This window comes from Cololabis saira, chromosome 18 (assembly GCF_033807715.1).
Source record: "Cololabis saira isolate AMF1-May2022 chromosome 18, fColSai1.1, whole genome shotgun sequence".
In the NCBI taxonomy this organism is placed as follows: domain Eukaryota; kingdom Metazoa; phylum Chordata; class Actinopteri; order Beloniformes; family Belonidae; genus Cololabis; species Cololabis saira.
In genome coordinates, this window is record NC_084604.1 from 8,041,144 (window position 1) to 8,059,989 (window position 18,846).

At 38.7% G+C, this 18,846-nt stretch overlaps 1 protein-coding gene across 1 annotated transcript; it reads right to left on the bottom strand.

The window, feature by feature from the left end:
- Positions 1 to 3,158: 3,158 nt before the first annotated feature.
- On the bottom strand, positions 3,159 to 17,454 carry angel2 (angel homolog 2 (Drosophila)). The gene is made up of 10 exons (XM_061747084.1): positions 17,336 to 17,454; positions 12,626 to 13,593; positions 11,438 to 11,649; positions 9,797 to 9,866; positions 7,979 to 8,409; positions 6,952 to 7,087; positions 6,104 to 6,135; positions 5,793 to 5,812; positions 4,991 to 5,121; positions 3,159 to 4,082 (listed from the first exon to the last, which is right to left on the bottom strand). Exons 2-10 carry the CDS (start codon positions 13,419 to 13,421, stop codon positions 3,889 to 3,891), a joined length of 2,022 nt encoding a protein of 673 aa, XP_061603068.1. The 5' UTR covers positions 13,422 to 13,593; positions 17,336 to 17,454; the 3' UTR covers positions 3,159 to 3,888.
- Between the last annotated feature and the right edge of the window lie 1,392 nt (positions 17,455 to 18,846).

The window sequence follows — 18,846 nt, forward strand, 5'->3', positions numbered from 1 at the left end:
ATAAGGAATAGCTGAGACCAATATTGCTATCACAATTACACACTTTTAAATACATTTTAATACATAAATGAATGTAATGTCTAGGGGTGTCAAATTAGCGAGTTAATTGCGATTAATTAATAACAGGCATATTTCGTGCATTATGTTTCTTAATGGATCTTATGGATCTATTTTTTCTTCTGCTCTCTACTTTTTCTGTTTGAGTTGCCTTTATCATGAAATCTGTGTTTGTGCGGTGGACTTCTTGTGCTTGAGTGTTTAGGGGTGGAAAACAACGGTCAGTCCCACCTTGAAGTGGACATTAATTAGCTGTCACTGTTTTTGGGCTGGCTCCCATTGTAGCTGGATAGGCATGGGGAGGATCGATGAGTACTTTGTGTTCTACTTAGCACAACAGTCGTGGGTCTGAACTTATGCAAAGCTACCAACCAGAATGTCTTATTAGACTTTGAAGATCCCAGCATCTGCAGTGTATATCATCAAAAGATTCAGAGAATCACGAGGCATCTCAGTGAGCAAGGGACAAGCCTGAAGGTCAAAAGTGGATGCTTATGCTCTTAGGTGGAACTGCATTAAAAAGGGCAGGATTTTTCTATCAGAAATGTCTGATGGTCTGTGGTCAGATTAATCCAAATTTAAAATTTTATTGGGAAATCATGGATGCCATATGTTCTCTGATTACAGAGGAGAGGGGCCAGTCAGCCTGTCAACAACACTTAGTTCAAAAGCCTGCGTCTCTGACGGTATGGGGTTACATTAGTGCTTGTGGTATGGGAAGCTTACACATCTGAAGAAGCATATACATATATATTTATACACACACACACATATACACAGTATATACTACCAGTCAATAGGCATGGTCAATGCTGAAAGCACATGAAGGTTTTAGAGCCACATATGCTCCAGATAACATCTCTTTCAGGAGCAGTAAGGACCTTTGATCAATAGAAAACATTTTGCACATCATGAAACAAAATAGTGGCAACCAAAGGTCCAGGATTGTTGAGCTGCTAGAACTCTTCATCGAACAAGAATGGCACATTTTTCTCCTAAAACTCCAGGAACTGGTCTCCTCACCTCCCAGACATTTACAGACTGTTGTTAAAACACGAGGGGATGCTACACGGTGGTAAATATCAACCTGTTCAAACTTTTTCAGATTGTGTTGCTGGCGTCAAATTTATAGTGAGCTAATATTTTCCATGGTTTGAACCCAGCACATTCAATAAACAAACAACAAAAAACTGTGTTCACACCTGAATATAAATGAATCAATTCTACATGTGCAGAGCCTGTAAATCTGCCTGTGAACCGCTGCAGTGCAGTCCAGAATACCAACATGTGAAGTAAATCATGCAAACAGATGAACCAGCTGTGGCTCATTTTGCATGACTATAAGGATGAGAAAATAAAAAGAAAGAAGAAAAAAAAGAGTGCTTCACCATCAGACTAAGGAGCACAAATGTTAGATTCCCTGCAAAACGGAAGGAATGGAAACAAAATCGCTGTCTCATTTGATTAGTAATTTCTTCAAGGATAAATTAAACTTTAATTCACTTACAGAAGAAAACCAATCGTTTATTTCTGGAACAGTGATGAGGATAAAATATTCTAAGATGCGTCAAATGCACACAGGACACAATCAGGAGCCCCGAGCCAGTCACTCCAAACCCCCAAAATCAGACTTCCATGAAGCTGCATGTCCAGATTTGTGTAAAATTCAAGGAAAACCCGTAAGGTGTTCATCATGTTCATCCAGAGCTGCTTTAGTTAGGCTAAGCATCACTTCAAGAAATCTAAGATAGATTATAATTCTTCTAAGATAATGCCCAATATGTTTTAATGATGTGGTAGAAAAGGGTATAAAATGAGATCTTTATTGTGATGTTTTAAAATGCATAAAACACGGAGATAATTAAATATCACCAGCCACATGAAAAAAATACCAATGGTTTATTTACAAACGGTAAACTGCCCAAAACTAGCAAACATCATCCCTTTCCAAAATACTAAAAAGAAGTTGAAAATTAATGTTATGTGACAAATTGGAGATCTTGCTCTAATAAAAGTTAACATTAAAATCATGAGTGGATTTTTCAGGCTCTGTAGAAACAAGAAAGATTAAATAAAGATCCTACAAGATTAAACCTTCAGCTTTAACTGTAAATTAACATCCATCCCAGCAACAGCATGGGGAAGACCTTTCCTCATTAGAAAAATATTCGGCATGTCATGAAATGAGATGCTGGGGACAACTTTCCAACAACTTTGGACACAATTTCATTAACATGTCTCATTTACCATGTTATTGACACATTTTTTAGATATATGTACTATACATGTGACTATCAACCTTTTAAGCCACACCAGGCCAGGAAGGTGGAAGCACAGATCACTGCATCTCGTCTGAAAAGGCTGACACAGATTTCACACTAAATAAGAAGTTCAATCGATGGAACTGCAAGTTAAATGTACATTACATATACATCTTTAAATACTCTGTACAATAAAATAATTGTAAAATGTTGTATATCTTTTTTAAAAGAAACCAGATGAGAAACAATTTAAACTCCGTACCCAACTTCATTTCATAGGAAGTTTTGTTGCACTTAGTATATTCAAAAATGGAGCAACTGTTAATAGTCTCACTAAATACAGTTCACGTTTCAAAGCCTAAATTTATTTTAGATTTTAGAATTAGAAAAAATGTTTCATTGAAATTAAAAAAAAAAGTTTTTCCTAAGATCAATTTATCCAGAGACATGAATGAATGCTAATAACGAACGGGGGAAGGTGTTTTACACAGGATGCCCCTTCTTGATACAATACAACACACGGGAAGAACAAAGCAAACCTCACATACAGAAAGAGCTTCCTGCTGCGAGGAAACTGCATCAACCAGCAGGTTAAAAACTGCATATTCATGTAGGTCATCCTGTTGCCTTTCAACTTATCCTAAATTCTAACCTAGAACTGCCTCCTTACACTATTTTTCACTTCTTTATTCAGTTAAGGCAGGGGTCTTCAACTTAAAAAGAAATAAAGGCAATTTTAACCAAAATAATTTGTGAGAGTTAAAATATATATATATATATATATATATATATATATATATATATATATATATATATATATATATATATATATATATATATATATGACTAATGTCAACTTTAGGGTGGAAAAACAAGCTAGTTAGCTGTTTAACAAGAGAAAATCTGTTGTGAAATTGACTTGGCTATTTCATATTTAACGCTAGTTAGACCTGATGGATAAATTAGTGACAATAAGGAAGCCTAAAGCTGGAGATTGTAACGTTCCAGCTCGGCCTAACGTTACTCCTTCCACGTCTGACGAGGCCAAAGTTTCATCAACCGTAAACACATGTAGCTAATAACCCAGTCAGGAATTGGTTAATAAGGTGATAAGTAGAATAAAACACATTCAAACGTTATTATAAGCCAGGCTTAAAACTTGACACATTAAAAAAAAGGGAAAAAGTAAGAATTCCAAGCGGGGGTCCCTGCTCTGTTTTTCTCTCACCCAAAGAGGATTCCCTGGGCTAAAAAATGGTGCAGACCCCTGCTTTAGGGTATGTATTTATTATTTCTATATAGTGAGCAGGATTTGATCTCCTTTTCTGAGCAGGTTTTTAGTAAACTCAAAGTGACACTAATTGCATGTGTACAAGCCGAGGAGGCTTAGATGCAATAACGAAACAGATCTCAATATTCAAACCACAAGACATGCTCCCGTCTTTAGGAGAGGAAAAAAACAAACAAAAAAAGACTTAGTTGGTTCTTACACTACTTTGCTTTGAAATCCTTTCTAATCCCTTGCTTAAAATATGCTTTTCTTTGTGGACTACTCTCCAGCATTCCAGTCTCATCTGGTCTCGCTGGCGGCCCGATGGCGGCGTGCTGAGCCCGGTCCGCAGCACAAACGGAAGCTGGCCAGGAGGGGGAGATGGTCGGACGGGTGCCGTGGGTTGGGCAGGCCGTGGACTTCCTCCATCTCAGACTGGCCGACCAGAGACAGCCGGCCCAGCAGCTGCAGGCCACAGCCACCAGGAACCGATGCTGAGAGGAGTAGAAGGAACAAAAGACACACTGCAATTCACAGAAGATCACAACAAACTAAAGAAAAGGTATTATTCTTGCAGATGTTTATTTAGTGCTGTTGCTAAATGTATGGAGGCCATTACTTCTCATCTCCCTACAGTAGAACATAGTGAAACATTTGAGGGCTGTGACCTCGTTTCTACCTCTGCAGATGTCGATTTCCTTGTCAGGAATACTGCAGATTTGCTGCACTCAGCTTTAGAAGCACTTGCTCCTTTAAGAAGGAGGAACCCTGGTATAATTCAAACGTCTGCATGCTGAAATAAAAAGTGTGTGAAATGGAAAGGAAGTAGTACTCTTGTAAGTCTGTAGACTCCTATCGTGAATGGAAAGATTATCTAATAGTATAAAAAATACTATGCTTGCAAGGTTAGAACAGCTTATTATTCGTTACTGACAAAAGATAATAAAAATAATCCATGTTTTCTGTTCAGCACTGCAGACAAAGAGTCACAAATCATGAGAATTAGAGAAGAAATCAACCAGGCCCACCCGGTAGCGGCTGTGGGCGTTTCTTCAGCTTTAGTGACTTCCTCAGGCTCTGACTGGACTAGACTGTTTAGTTCCTATAGACCTCCCTGAGCTGAACTCACTCATCAACGTATGTTAGACCCCATCCCAAATTACAGGCCTCTCCCATATATACATATATATACACGAATAAATAAATAAATAAATAAATAAATAAATAAATAAATACATTATATGAGCACACATGAGAAAACATGTCAATGCTGACATCTGTGAAAAGATAAATGTAAAAGTTCACCATATTAATTTGTTGGACAGTAAGTGTTTCAAGAATATAAAAGCAAAAAAACAAAGAGCAATTGAGAGAATCCTTCTAAGTGTATTTGCATCAGTACCAGGGCTGTACAGGATGTAATCCACGGTCAGGGCTGTGCGTGAGTGACAGGTGGTGATCTCAGGCCGGCCGTCCGGGGCCAGGTGGTGCCGGTAGGACGACTGCAGCTTCAGGCTGTGCTCAATACGCCCCCTAAACAGGACCAAAACCACACATTCAAATTGTCAAACAGTGACAGATGCCTGAATGCGTGTTATTTCTTTTAGTCACCACATTTTATAAGCTACTTTTTTTTTAAAGCATAAAAAAAGATAGTTTAAAAACTAACAAACATGACTTGGACATTGACATTTATTTATTTGCACAGTATGAATCCCATATATTTCGTATAATTTTTTCTTGACAACTTCTGGCAGCGAGCTTTTCCTGGACACCTTTGATCTCTCGTTTGATCTCTGTTTTTTTTTTTTTTTTTTTTTTTTTTTAAAATAGGGCCATGACAAAGCAAAATATCCTTGGAAAGGGGTGCCCCAAGGCTCTGTGCTCAGTCCCCTTCTCTTCACTGTATACACCACCTCCCTGGGCCATATTATGTACTCATACAGCTTCTCATCTGTTTTGCAGATGATCCACAACTATACCCGTCATTCCTTCCTGATGCCTCCGTATCTATCTGCAAGGATGAAGAAACACCACCTTCTACTTAACTTGTCTATGACTAAACTCCTGATTATTCCTGCCCATCATTCAATCAACCACAATATCAACATAAATATTGGCTTTACTGCCGTTGCTCCTAACAAGGCTGCAAAAAACCTGGTTGTCGTGCTAGATGACCAGTTATCTTTTTATGACCATAAAGCCCCGTCTCCTGATTGTGCCTCTTTGCACTTTACAACATACAAAAAGCAGGACACTCAAGTCTTATTACGAGCCACGGTTGCATCCCACCTCGACTAATGCAATGCCCTCCTGGCTGGCCGTGCAGCTTGATGAAACCTCTACAAAAAGGTCCAGAATGTAATGGCGCATCTGGTTTTTGATCAACCCAAAAGGGCACATGTCACAACTCTGTTCACTCATGGCTGCCTAAATCAAACACACGCTGACGACACTCAGAGAAACTTCATGAAGGCGTTCTCCCCTTCCCTAGCATTGTGCTCATCACAAGAACAGTAAGTGCCCTTGCCCTCTCTTCACTCAAGGCTCTCAGCTGTGACTTCTTGGTTCCCCAATGGTGGAATCCAGGAAACTATCCCTCTCTGTTTTCATGAAGTTCTTCAAATCCCTCCTCTCCAAAGAGCATCTCCTATTGCAACTCTGTCACACTGTCCTTGTAACACAAACCCCACATCGTTTTAAACTGCACCGACTCTGAAACTTACTACGTTTACAACAGCTTGATTGATTTCTTTGGATTAAAGTGCCTGCTAAGCGTCATGTATTGTCGTGTTATGTAATGGATTACTTTGGGAAACTTTGTCAAGCACAATACGGAATTACATTCACACATGGCAATTACAAATTTACTGAGCAAAAAAGAAACTCTTGTACAATAAAGACAAATAAAGAAAAAAAATGCAATAAATGCAGCAAGTCGGTCACATTTGTTTAGTCTAAAACTAAATCCACCAAACAGATACTTGGTAGGTCAAGAGAGCCGTGATTGCTTTGTCAAGAAAAGAAAAGAAAAGAAAAGAAAAGAGAGGGATGTTACCTGTGAGAAACAGTGGTGCCTTTGGTGGCGAGTTCCTCAGTCGACGTGTTAGAGGCCACGCCTTCAGCAGCTGATGGACATTTATTAGTTAAGAGCCATACTATGTAATACCACGTGAAGAAAGTTGAACTTATTCCAAATAAATGATGTCTGACGTAGTTTCACTATAATAAAAACAAGTAGTTCTCTGTGCTGATCTTGGTATGAGGTTCAACTCCGAATCACATCTAACTAGTAATATTAAGTCTGGAGTAGGGTTGTGCTGTTTGTAGGAAAACTAGTTCAACACTAGAGATGAAGTTTACCTTTTGGGCTGGGAGGGGAGGATTTAGCTGTGGGTGTGCTCTCATACCGACACCGATGGTTGATTCCCAAACTGGGAGACCAAATTGGAAATGGCAGGAGACGTTGCCCTCTGGAAACGGCTTCCTGACCAGATACCTAAAAAAGACCCCAAAACATGATCAGCCTTTAAATTCAATGGATTATTCCTGATAAATATCCATAAAGTAGTGGTTTGAAATTAATGTAGAAACCAAGAGAAACACACAATCTTATCACTTTTGGTGCTTTTCCACTAGTACCTACTCAGCCCGACTCGCCCCGGTTTGGTTCTTTTCCACTAGGGGTCTAACGTGCCGAGTAGATACTTTTTCTGTATCTATTCTGCCGAGGTTCTAAGCGGCTGAGTCGGCTGTATCTGACGTCATCAAACTACAGGCCACCGATTGGTCGGGGGGTTGGAGTCAGACGTCTGAGTCAGGAGACGGAAATCAGCGAAAGATCGACTTGCGGCTTATTGTTCATTTTAATTGCAACGGCAGCAAAAGTCTGTTTGGTGATCCAACTCTGAGGTGCAGATGTTCATAAACCTGGTGCTGAGGAGAGAATTAAAAAAGGGATCTAGACGGGCGATAAGGAACGACCAGATCCACTAGGAGTTCTGTCTCTTCATAGCTGCTCACGGCTCCAGCTGACTTTTCAGCAGCGATGACACAAACAAACAAAAAAAGCGTCGCCGCCTGAAGCTTCTGTCCCTCTCATTTTTTAACTTGATATCAAACACAAGTCACAGATCCAGCAGCACATCTATCATCTCCTCCAGGTTCTACATCTTTACTGTTGTTGTCTTCTCTGTTTAGATACACAATCAAATACGTCACAGCAGCTTCACTCCAACCTCCTACTTCTGATCTGGGTATCTAAAAACAAACGAGGACGAGGCGAGTGGAGGCGAGACGAGGCGTGGTGAGTAGGTACTAGTGTAAAAGCGCCATTAGTGAGCTTCCATAACACTTCTGCATGCTTTGCGACTAATAAATGACATCTCACCGTGCCAATGGTTAGTTCTTGGTACCATAGTGAGCCTCTGGTCAGGAAGCTGTACAGGGGACTCCAGGGGACTGAGTTAAAATCTCCACACAGCACGACGGGGCTGCTGGAGCCGTCGGGGAGGCCGGACAGCCGGCTGATCTCAGCCAGCAGGATGGCCAGCTGGGCCAGCTTGATGTCCCCGCGGCGAGGGTTGAAGAGCAGGTGAGTGTTGGCCACACAGATGAAGGAGGAGGCCTCTGGCTGGCCTGGGCCGATGTTGGGCTGCAGGAGCACAACCAGCCCCACGTTGTCCCGGTCAAGGAGAGCGTCGCCAGGCCGGAAATACTCCACAGGGTTGGAGGAGAGGAGGGAGAAGCGGGACGTTTTGAAGGCAATGGCACAGCCGTCTGGCTTCCTTCCTGTCCGCTTCTTAAACTCGCACTGATAACCTACACACACACACACACACACACACACACACACACACACACACACACCTGTTACACTCATGATTTTTTTTATTTTTCCCCAATAAATGCGTTATTTACATTAAAATTATTGTTTTTCTCTGTTCATTATTATGCTACTGTTATGGTCCAAGTCCTGTTACAATTAATTGGAAATTTATACTGACGCATACATAAATAACATTTATATTTTTTATTTTTAGGTTTAGAACAAAAACTCACACTGATTTTAATATTGAGATACATTTATTCAAGAGCTTGAGCAACACTCCGTTTCCCAAACACAGACATTCAGCAATCTGGTTGGGATGGAGGTGCCGTACATCGTTTTACTCATGGTATTAGCACTTTTAATAGCCATCTTTTTGCTGCAAGTGGCCAAATTACCTGCCAGGGAAATTCCTCACAGTGATTGGGCTTTCTTATTTCAAATGGCTTTAAATAATTTTCTTTTTAAAATAGTGTCTGGATTTGGAATTAAATCTACGACAACGATGTCAAAAGATGCTGAACTGGCACGTTAGTCAAAGACATGACACACGTTAGCATGGTAAGCACAATATTTTCACTACCGCAAAACTACAGCTGTAGAGCAAGACAAAACAAGACTGAGACTTAAAAAAAATAAACTAAAATGATAGGATGACATTTCTGTCTTTTGATGTGTTTCTTGAAGAAAAACTGTAATTTTACAATGTGCAAAATACAAAGTATTAGGTTCAGCACTCACGAGGAAATAAAAAAAAAAAGCTCCAAGCAAATATAGAATTTTCTCTTTCTATTAGCTTCACTTGTGTTTAAAAAAAAAAAAAAAAAAAAAAAAAAAAAAAAAAAAAGAACTTATCCCCGATTTTTTCACCCCAGGACTGACATAAGCCTGATTTAAGGTTTAATACCATGTCCTTCTTGGTTTTGATAATGCCTTGGACAGTTCTTACCTTTGTTTTACAAATGTCTTCCGTCTCCGTACTTGTTTTGTTTGTTTGATGAATTCTAATAATTTGACCCACAGTGTTCCTTCTCACGTGGTTTTTCCGAGAATAAAAATCAATGAACCCTAGCGGATGTTAGGTTAAATATCTTGTTGCCAGCTGAAACATACTAAATAGAAATAAAAAGTAAGAAAACTAGAATTTTTGTGAGTCAGATTCAACTTTCCACTAAGCAAAATGAAAGACTGTCTTGCTACTATAGCTCATTGCCTAACTCCAATTAAGCTTATTAAAAGACAGTGCTGAAACTATGCAAGAACTGCTGCAAAATCCATCTCAGAGGATCTGAAAGGATCAACTAAATGCTTTTAAGAAGGGTTAAACATTTGGAAGCAAAATTTCTCACAAGGACAGAAGTACTAAGCCTGAATTCGTACCTAGAGCCTGTAGAGCAGGTTTGATCTGGTTTTCATAGTGGTCCTCCTGCACTTCCTGAAGACAGAGAATCTTTAAAAGATTGAAAAGAAATTAAAAACATATTAATTCACATAAAACTATCAAACTAACTGTCAAAACATTAGAATCTATACAACCAATTTAGGCCAAACAGCATCAGAGGAGTACTGGTAGGATACAAGTTAGTGTCAAACTATTCCTCATGCAAAACTATACATTCAAATGTTATTGTATTTCAATTCAATTTGATTTATATACCACACAAGTCGAGACCCAGAACATGACCCCCGAGCAATTATTACATAAACAATGGCCACGGTTACATTATGTTTTTTAATTCGGAATTAATTATTCCGAATTAAATAATTCAGAATTAAACTATTTTCCTTCGAGTTTTCATGGAAATAGTAATTCCGAATTGAGGTTTACATGGAAAACACGTCTGATCAGCTTTATCCAATTCCTCTACAGGTCTGGGGGTTGGGAAGGTTCTGATTGGATAGGGGGGGGACCGGAAGTTAAACTACCGGAAGAAAAACAAACTTAGCCGCTACAACTTTGAAAAGCTCACAATTTTATGTTTCCTGCCATCTGTTCTTTTAATTATTTCCAGGTCCTCCAAGCTATTTATTAAATAAATGGTCTCTGCTCTTGACCAGCGTTTACTGCGTGCTGCCATCTTGAAACTTTGTTTGGAAAACAAGCCCAGCGCGGAATATAAGCGTCATGGAGACAGACGGGCGAGGGAACGAGCAGAAAGAAAGACCGGGATTAATTTAAAGAGAAAAGAGTGTAAACATGATCGTGGAATTATTCTATTCAGATTTAAAATCGGAATAAACCAGCCGCTTACTTCGGAATTAAAGGGGACCTATTGTGGCATCTAATACCTATTTTAAACAGGCCTTGAATGCCTTAAAAACAAGCTTTTGATTGTTTTTGCCAAATAAATGAGAAATTCAGCCTCTGAGCCATGTCTTTATTTTTACCGTTTCTAACCTCATTATCTATGCAGGATTCTGAGTGGGCGGGGCTATGATAATGAGGCTCTGTGCTGATTGGCTGCCTGAATGACGCGATACACCGCTACGAAAAAATGGCGGAAGCTCCGGGCGGCGGAGTTAGTTGTGGGCGTGGTTTCACGCATCACTCCTGTTGTGACGTAACTTTGGGAGCAGAATCTTATTTGCTCGTAGATCCACATCACACTGGACGGCTCATCCGGGCGGCTGTACAGACACTGCAGAATTTGGTTGCTTTCCTCCTTCTCTGAGTTGGCAGACTGAGGTTAGACCACTTTATATATGTTAAAGCAAGAGAAAACGTGTTTTTCATAAGAGGTCCCCTTTAAGTTTAATTCGGAATGGCCATTTTCATTCAGAATTAGGTGTTTACATGGTCATTTTTACTCATTTTAAATCGGATTTAATTTTAATTCTGAATTAAACTTCCCATGTAAACGCACTCACTGGCGGGTACAAAACTCCCCTTTAGGAGGGTAGAAACCTGGACCAGGTCCTGGATCATAAGGGGGATCCTCCTGCTGAAGACCAGACTGGACAGAGCAGGAAAAGAGAGAACAGACAGAGAGAAAGAAGAACAGAAAGGACTCGTCCACTCACGTCTGCGTTATGCTGCTGGATCTCAGTCAGCAGGGTGGGCAGCCTGTAGTCCCAGAGCAGGACCCCGGGGGGACAGTGGTGGTAAAGGTAGGAGTTGTCCTTCAGGAGCTCCTGAGACAGGATGTTGTAGGACATCACTGAGAAGTCAAACTCCGTGTTCCCCCTCGGGGGCTGGAGCTCCGAACTGCAGATCTCCCAATGTCTCTGGAGAGCTGAGGAAGCAGAGATGAACAACACTGCTATGGTGAAATAGAACTTTGGAGTGAATCCAGTCTTTGTACAACCAGCCAATGTATCTAATGTCTATTTTAAACTGAATAAAATGAAATAAAGACTAAAACATTTTAGTTTGTTTCAAAGAATATAGCTGAAAATGAAAAAGCTTTCTGCAAAAATTGCTTGAGATTATTCTATTTTTACTGTGAAGATTTAGTTTAATGTAAAACATTGCAGAAGAGTATTAGGGCCATGCAGGAGAAAATGTTTTTATTTTTTTTTATCGTGCACTTTGAGAAAAAAAGTCAAAATGTCGAGATTAATTTTGAAATACAATTTTGAGAATAAAGTCGAAATTTCGAGAATAAAGTCGAAATTTCGTGAATAAAGTCGAAGTTTCGAGAATAAAGTCGAAGTTTCGAGAATAAAGTCGAAATGTCGAGAAAAAAGTTGAAATGTCGAGAAAAAAGTTGAAATGTCGAGATTAATTTTGAAATACAATTTCGAGAATAAAATCGAAATTTCGTGAATAAAGTCTAAATTTCGAGAAAAAAAGTCTAAATTTCGAGAATAAAGTTGAAATACTTTTTTCTCAAAATTTTACTTCAACATTAATCTTGACATTTCGACCTTTTTCTCAACTTTTTTCTCATAATTTCGAAAAAATATTCCTCCACTAAAATATTTGTATTTTTCTCCTGCCTGGCCCTAATACTCTTCCGTAAAAACATACTCCTATCAATTGACCATAAAACATGAATAGCCACTTTAAGTGTGTTGACCTACGTATGACAGACAGTAAGTCAACCTAACTTTAACCACAGGAACCTTTTTGTTATCGTCTGTAGAACAACATTTAAACTTAGATTTATGTGGCTTCACATAGATCCGATTACACAGTAAAACCACAAGCTTTGTGCTCTAGCAAGGTCCAGAATGAATACGTGTAGAAAGCATTCTCTCCATTATTACCTCCATGTTTTAGTGGTTCTGCTGGTCCCGGTGTGTTCCTCTGAGGGCCAGCGGGCCCGCCCTTCCCTCGGAACCACGGGTTGGATTTAGGGACTGCGCTTGGATCTTGCTCTGGTCTGAACGTGTGGATTTGGATCCCAGATCCTGCAGGTGCTGACTGCTGATTTGGAGTTCTAGCTGTACCATCTTTACTGGGATTGTCTTCATACCCAGTTTTAGTCCGTTCTTTATCTCCGATGTTTTCCGTGCTTACAGGTTTTTCAGCTCTAATTTCCCCTCTCTTCCATATTTTATCTTTTAAATATTGCTCCCTCTTGGACTTGCCCTCTTTGGTCTTGACTCCTGTCACCTTTGCTCCTCCTTCTGCTCCATATACTTCTTTTGTCTCTTTCCTTCTCTTCTCATCTCCACTTTTCCTTCGTTTGTTCAAAGGCTGCCTGTCCCAGTCAGAAGAATCCATCCTGCATCCTGCAGTGTGGAATGAACTCCACCTACTGTACCTGAAGTTAACTGGGTGGATGTTTTGAGGGTGTGAAGATCTAACAGTGATGGCAGGATGGGCAGATGGCTGGGGATGAGTGAGAGTGGGAGGCCAGGGTGGGAATCCTTGAACAAAGCAGCATGAATGAGCAGCAGCGATGAAACGGGAGTGACGGGGGCAGGAGGCCGGATTGCTCCGAAAACCAACCTGATAGAGAAGTGAATGAGCTCGGGGGTGGATGGAGCAAATTAAACTTCTCAAAAGCCGGAACAACATGGGTGTCTGGAACGAGAGTTTAAAATACAAAATGAACATTTAACTTTCAAATGAACATGAATAACAAATGGAAAGCTGCAGATTGAGAAGATGTTGGTCCTTAAGGCCCGCAGAGAGCAGAAATGTGGGATTATGCAGCAGCTCTTCAACCTTAGCCTGAAGCAGAGGAGAGTTGTGGTAATGTCAAAATAACCATCCCTTATTCTTGTACCTAAACACACAAAAGAAACCTAATCAGTTTGGCCTAACATGGAACATGAAAGCCCTGTCGAGACTGTTCTGTTCTGACCTGAAGAATTACTTTTCAAAACCAACACCAGCTTGATTACGGCTCAGGAACTTGGGTTAAAGATAAAGCCATTATCTCTCTGACTCAGTGCACCCACTCTCCTTTAGAAATCAGGCAACACTTGGATGATTATTTCTTCTTTTAATACAATCCAGAGGATTCTACTACATAAATATGTAAGCACGTAAGAAACACCAGAAAACTGAGGTGAATCTCCTCAGAAGTGCCTGAATTCTTGGGATCTAGACAAAAACGTCCATTTAAGATTGGATACAATCTTTTGCTTCTCTTCCTGGAATTATTTATATACAATTACAAATAATTCCAGTAAACTGCAATTAATTCAATGATAAATGAATCAAAACAAACTGGATTCATTTGAATATAACTGAATTATAAATACTGATCTTGCTTAAATTGATTCCCAAGTGTCCTGAGATGTTTTTTTTGTTATTAATTTGTGTTGTGCAAATAAATGCATCTGAAATTCAAATTAAATAAACTAGGAAAGGCTGCATTTCCTTTGAAAATGCAGGGTTGAATGCTGAGATGCTAAATGTGAGCAAGACATAGCTGAAAAAAACAACTGAACTGCTGACAATGAAAGAAATTGCCAAAGTCATGCGAAAATGTGAAGAAAATCGCTTTGGATAAAAGCATCTGCTAAACGACAGTAGTAAAATAGTCAAAACAAACATTCAAATACTCTCAAGATGATGGAAGAAGAGAAAGAGGAGTTTAAGACAGGAAGAGACACTGAAAAGAGGAATATTTGCTTAAGAGAAGAAGATGGGCTTATGACAGGAAGATGAGATAAAAGACAAGAAGTATGAAAATAAGAGCTGAAGACATGAAGATGGGCTCAAGAGAAGAATGACCTCAAGACAGAGAGATCAGTTGGAAAAGATGACCTGAAGAAAAGATGGAGCTGAAGAAAACTATGAGTGTTTAAGAGAGAAGGATAGGTTGAGGAATTAAGCCAAATCATTTGCAGAAATTTCAAATTTTGCAAGATTTAGTTAATGCAGTCTCTTCTTAACTGTAAGTGTGTATTTGAATAAGTGCTGAAATAACACAGAATTGTTGTATTGTATAAAGATGATAAGACGTTATAATTTAATGAAGGACATAGTTGTAAAAGGATAAGAGCAAGAATAAGGAGGAAGTGTAAAATCAGCAGAAAAGGGAAGGAGAGTGAGGAGAGGGATTAAAAAGAGGATGAGAAATATGACAGACATACAGGAGTCGTCAGTTCAAGTATTGTTCAGATATCCACAGTACTGGAGTTGAGGGGTGATGGCACCCCTCCTGAAATAAAAACAGTCAAAATCATCCCTCCTTTCCATCCCTTATGTCATTTCATCAATGAATGTGGTTTTACTGCTATTTCAACATTTAGAGTCATCACCAGAAAAATAACACCAGAAAAATAACTTATTTGACAATTTTCACCTGTTTCAAGTAAATTTTCACTTGAAATAAGTAGAAAAATCTGCCAGTGGGACAAGATTTATCTTCTTATTACATGCAAAAAAAAAATCTTGTTCCACTGGCAGATTTTTCTACTTATTTTAAGTGAAAATCTACTTGAAACAGGTGAAAATTGTTGTTTTTTCCAGTGATAAGTCTTGTTTTAAGTGTAATGAGATTTTTTTTTACTAAAATTAGACATTTTAACTAGAAATAAGACAAATATTCTTGTTAAGATTGTGAGTTTTTGCAGTGATCCATTTTACTTATCCTGTGAAGGACAGAGTCATATTTATAAGTTCAGAAAAGTGTTTTTTATTGTTGTGTTTTGATGTATTTGATGTAAGCCCAGTGGATATTTAAAGCTTACAGAAGGCTGCATTTAACTGCTGCTATGTCATTCCTGCAGTATTTCTGCAGGTGTTTTGGTCACTGCTATTATTTGTAATATTTTATATTATTTGTAATCAGCACAAATTATCTGTCCCCATATGATAAAATCTACCATCCCCCCTGATTTTCTTTTACAACTCGAGTACTGGATTACATTACACTGAAACACTCATTAATCAGGTAAATCAACTCCAGCTGTGACTGCTGGGGATTCAGCTGGAACATTGGTGATCAAGACTCAGAACAAACTTTCACTGCGCGGAAACTACATGGAATTTAACACAATTCTTTCATCATTAGATGAAAATTAAAATGTAGTGCTTAATTTTCCTGGCTTGCTGCCCTGCCTATCGGTGTTTGTCTGATCCACCTGTCATGTTGCCTATTAGTTTGTCTAGTTACACTGTTGCTTTTTATTCTGTGTTTAGTGCTTTTGTCTGGTTTGTTTTTGGCCTGTTAGTGTGTTACTGTGTCTCGTTTTATTAATGCTGATGTTACTGTTGCTGCTTCATGTTGTTTCTGTTTTCGTTTGTATCAATTGTCTTACTTTTTAATCTTTATTTTGATTTAGCCTTCTTATTCGGAAATGTTTTATTGATTATATCTTAATATTTTTTCAGTCCAGGGACAGCAGATGCAAAATAGCCTTTTTGGCTAATTCTGACATATTTTACATGTGTTTAAATGTATTATTAATGTGCATTGTCCCTGATAACTAAACCTTTAACTAAATAAATAAATTAGCGGCAGATGTCTTTCCTGAACGTAATGGTTCAACTGTTTTTAAAACGGTAAGGGTTTTAATCTGGGATGGATCTGTCATCGGTTCCCATTCTAACAGATAGAAACTGACACTATGAGCTCTGAGACGGTTTGACAAAAAATACATACAAGTCACAGTCTCACTAAAGTCGTATTTCCTGAACTGTGACTAACTAAGTTTGATTAGTGTCCCTGGCTGAAGTAATAAGCTCTGAAAGGGTCAACGTTTTTCAAAGAGTTTAAGATTTCATCGCCACTATATTCCAATGGGCCTTGGATCTTGGAAATCATGAAATGTCATTAAGGATTTGAAGACCGCGGTTGAATTGGTTTGAAATTGGATATTGGATATTCGACATTCAAAGACATCCATTTAACTTGTGATACATACCACTGATTTTGGTCATATTGCTTGTGATGCGTTCAGGTCAATAGACTATATATCACAAGAGAGTAATTATTATAAAATCATATTATGGGCTGATTTAATGAGGTTTAATGAATTCAACACCCATAAAACTTCTGATACATAACACCAGAATTCACAATTAGCAATTTTGACAGAATTCATTAAACCTCATTAAATCAGCCCATAATATGATTTTAAAATAATTACTGTTTTGTGATATATAGTCTAGATGACCATGAACACATCACAAGTGGTTTGACCAAAATCAGTGGTATGTATCACAAGTTAAATGGATGTCTTTGAATGTCGAATATCCAATATCAAACCAATTCAACCGCGGTGATTTGAAGAACCAGAAGTCAAAGATGGAACAACCTGAACGAGCTGGACGTTTAGAAACATGAATGGTTGAAACAGCTAAAATAAAAGATGCAGGACTAGTTAGACGCTGAAAATTGGCTGAAGATTTTTAAAATGATAAAAAGAAAAAGGATCACAAAAGGTCGAACGCTGACTCGGCATTGATCAATAAAGAGAACCAGGAACAGGTTGATTGAACCTGAATGAACATTACCAGAAATAAAACAGCATGTTTGGTTAATCTGGTAAAGCTGGCTCATTTTAACTTACCTCGCTTTACGGATCAAATATGTATTTCCTCGGTTACGACTAAAAGACATGTGGATACAATAATTCCAGACATTGTTGCCTAATTAGTTTTTAAATAAAGTAAAGCAAATCGCAGTGCATGGCCCTGAAATATGACGTAAACACTACGTCAAAAGGAGGCGCGGACGCCGGTGCGATGCGTTCATGACCTGTTATTAAAATAGTAATATTGGATGTAACTGAATATTGGCAAATAATTAAGTCAGTTACAGGCAGTACTGGAGTTGAGGGGGATGAGGGGGGATGACATCCCCTCCTGAAATAAAAACGGTCTAAATCATCCCCCCTGTAAAACTGCCATCCCCCCTTTCCATCCCTTATGTCATTTCATCAATGATTGTGGTTTTACTGCTATTTCAACATTTAGAGTCATCATCAGAAAAATAACTTATTTGACAATTTTCACTTTAAATAAGTAGAACAATCTGCCAGTGGGACAAGATTAACCTTCATTACAAGCAAAAAAAAATCTTGTTCCACTGGCAGATTTGTCTACTTATTTTAAGTGAAAATCCACTTGAAACAGGTGAAAATTGTTGTTTTTTCCAGTGATGAGTCTTGTTTTAAGTGTAATGAGATTTTTTTACTAAAATGAGACATTTGAACTAGAAATAAGACAAATATTCTTGTTAAGATTGTGAGTTTTTGCAGTGATCCATGTTACTTATCCTGTGAAGGACAGAGTCATATTAATAAGTTCAGAAAACTGTTTTTTTATTGTTGTGTTTTGATGTATTTGATGTAAGCCCAGTGGATATTTAAAGCTTACAGAAGGCTGCATTTAACTGCTGCTATGTCATTCCTGCAGTATTTCTGCAGGTGTTTTGGTCACTGCTATTATTTGTAATATATTATATTATTTGTAATCAGCAAAAATTATCTGTCCCCATATGATCAAATCCGCCATCCCCCCTGATTTTTTTAAACAACTCGAGAACTGGTAATAACCATCTACAATGACCCTTTGAAGAGACTTAAATCATGACTACTGCAATGATTCATTTCCATTTGGAAATGTTCATTATTTGGAGAAGTGACGAAATACCTTAGTCTATAATATAAACCTTTAAAAAGGACAAACAACTTCTCTCGTTTAAGGACATTTATTTGGAGTCTCAAACCAGGCTTTTGGGCCTACAAGGACCAGTTCTGAGAGGACGAGCATTCCAGAAGTGGATGAAAAGTGATCAGTGCAGACAGGTTTTACAGCATGAGGCAAAAGATACAATAACTGGTTCAAAAGGTGGGGAGTGGCCATCGTTTAGACTTGGCTCTCCCTTTGTGGGAGAACAGGCTGGGCCTCCTGGTTCTCTTAATCCTATCTCCTTCGGCCAATCTCTGGATACAACATCCTGAGAAAAACACTCACATAATCTGCCTCCCTCATTATTCCTCTGATTCCCTGCCTTTTATTTCCCCACAGTATGACCTTGAGCTGATAAATCTTGGATGTGTGTGTGTGCATGCGTGCG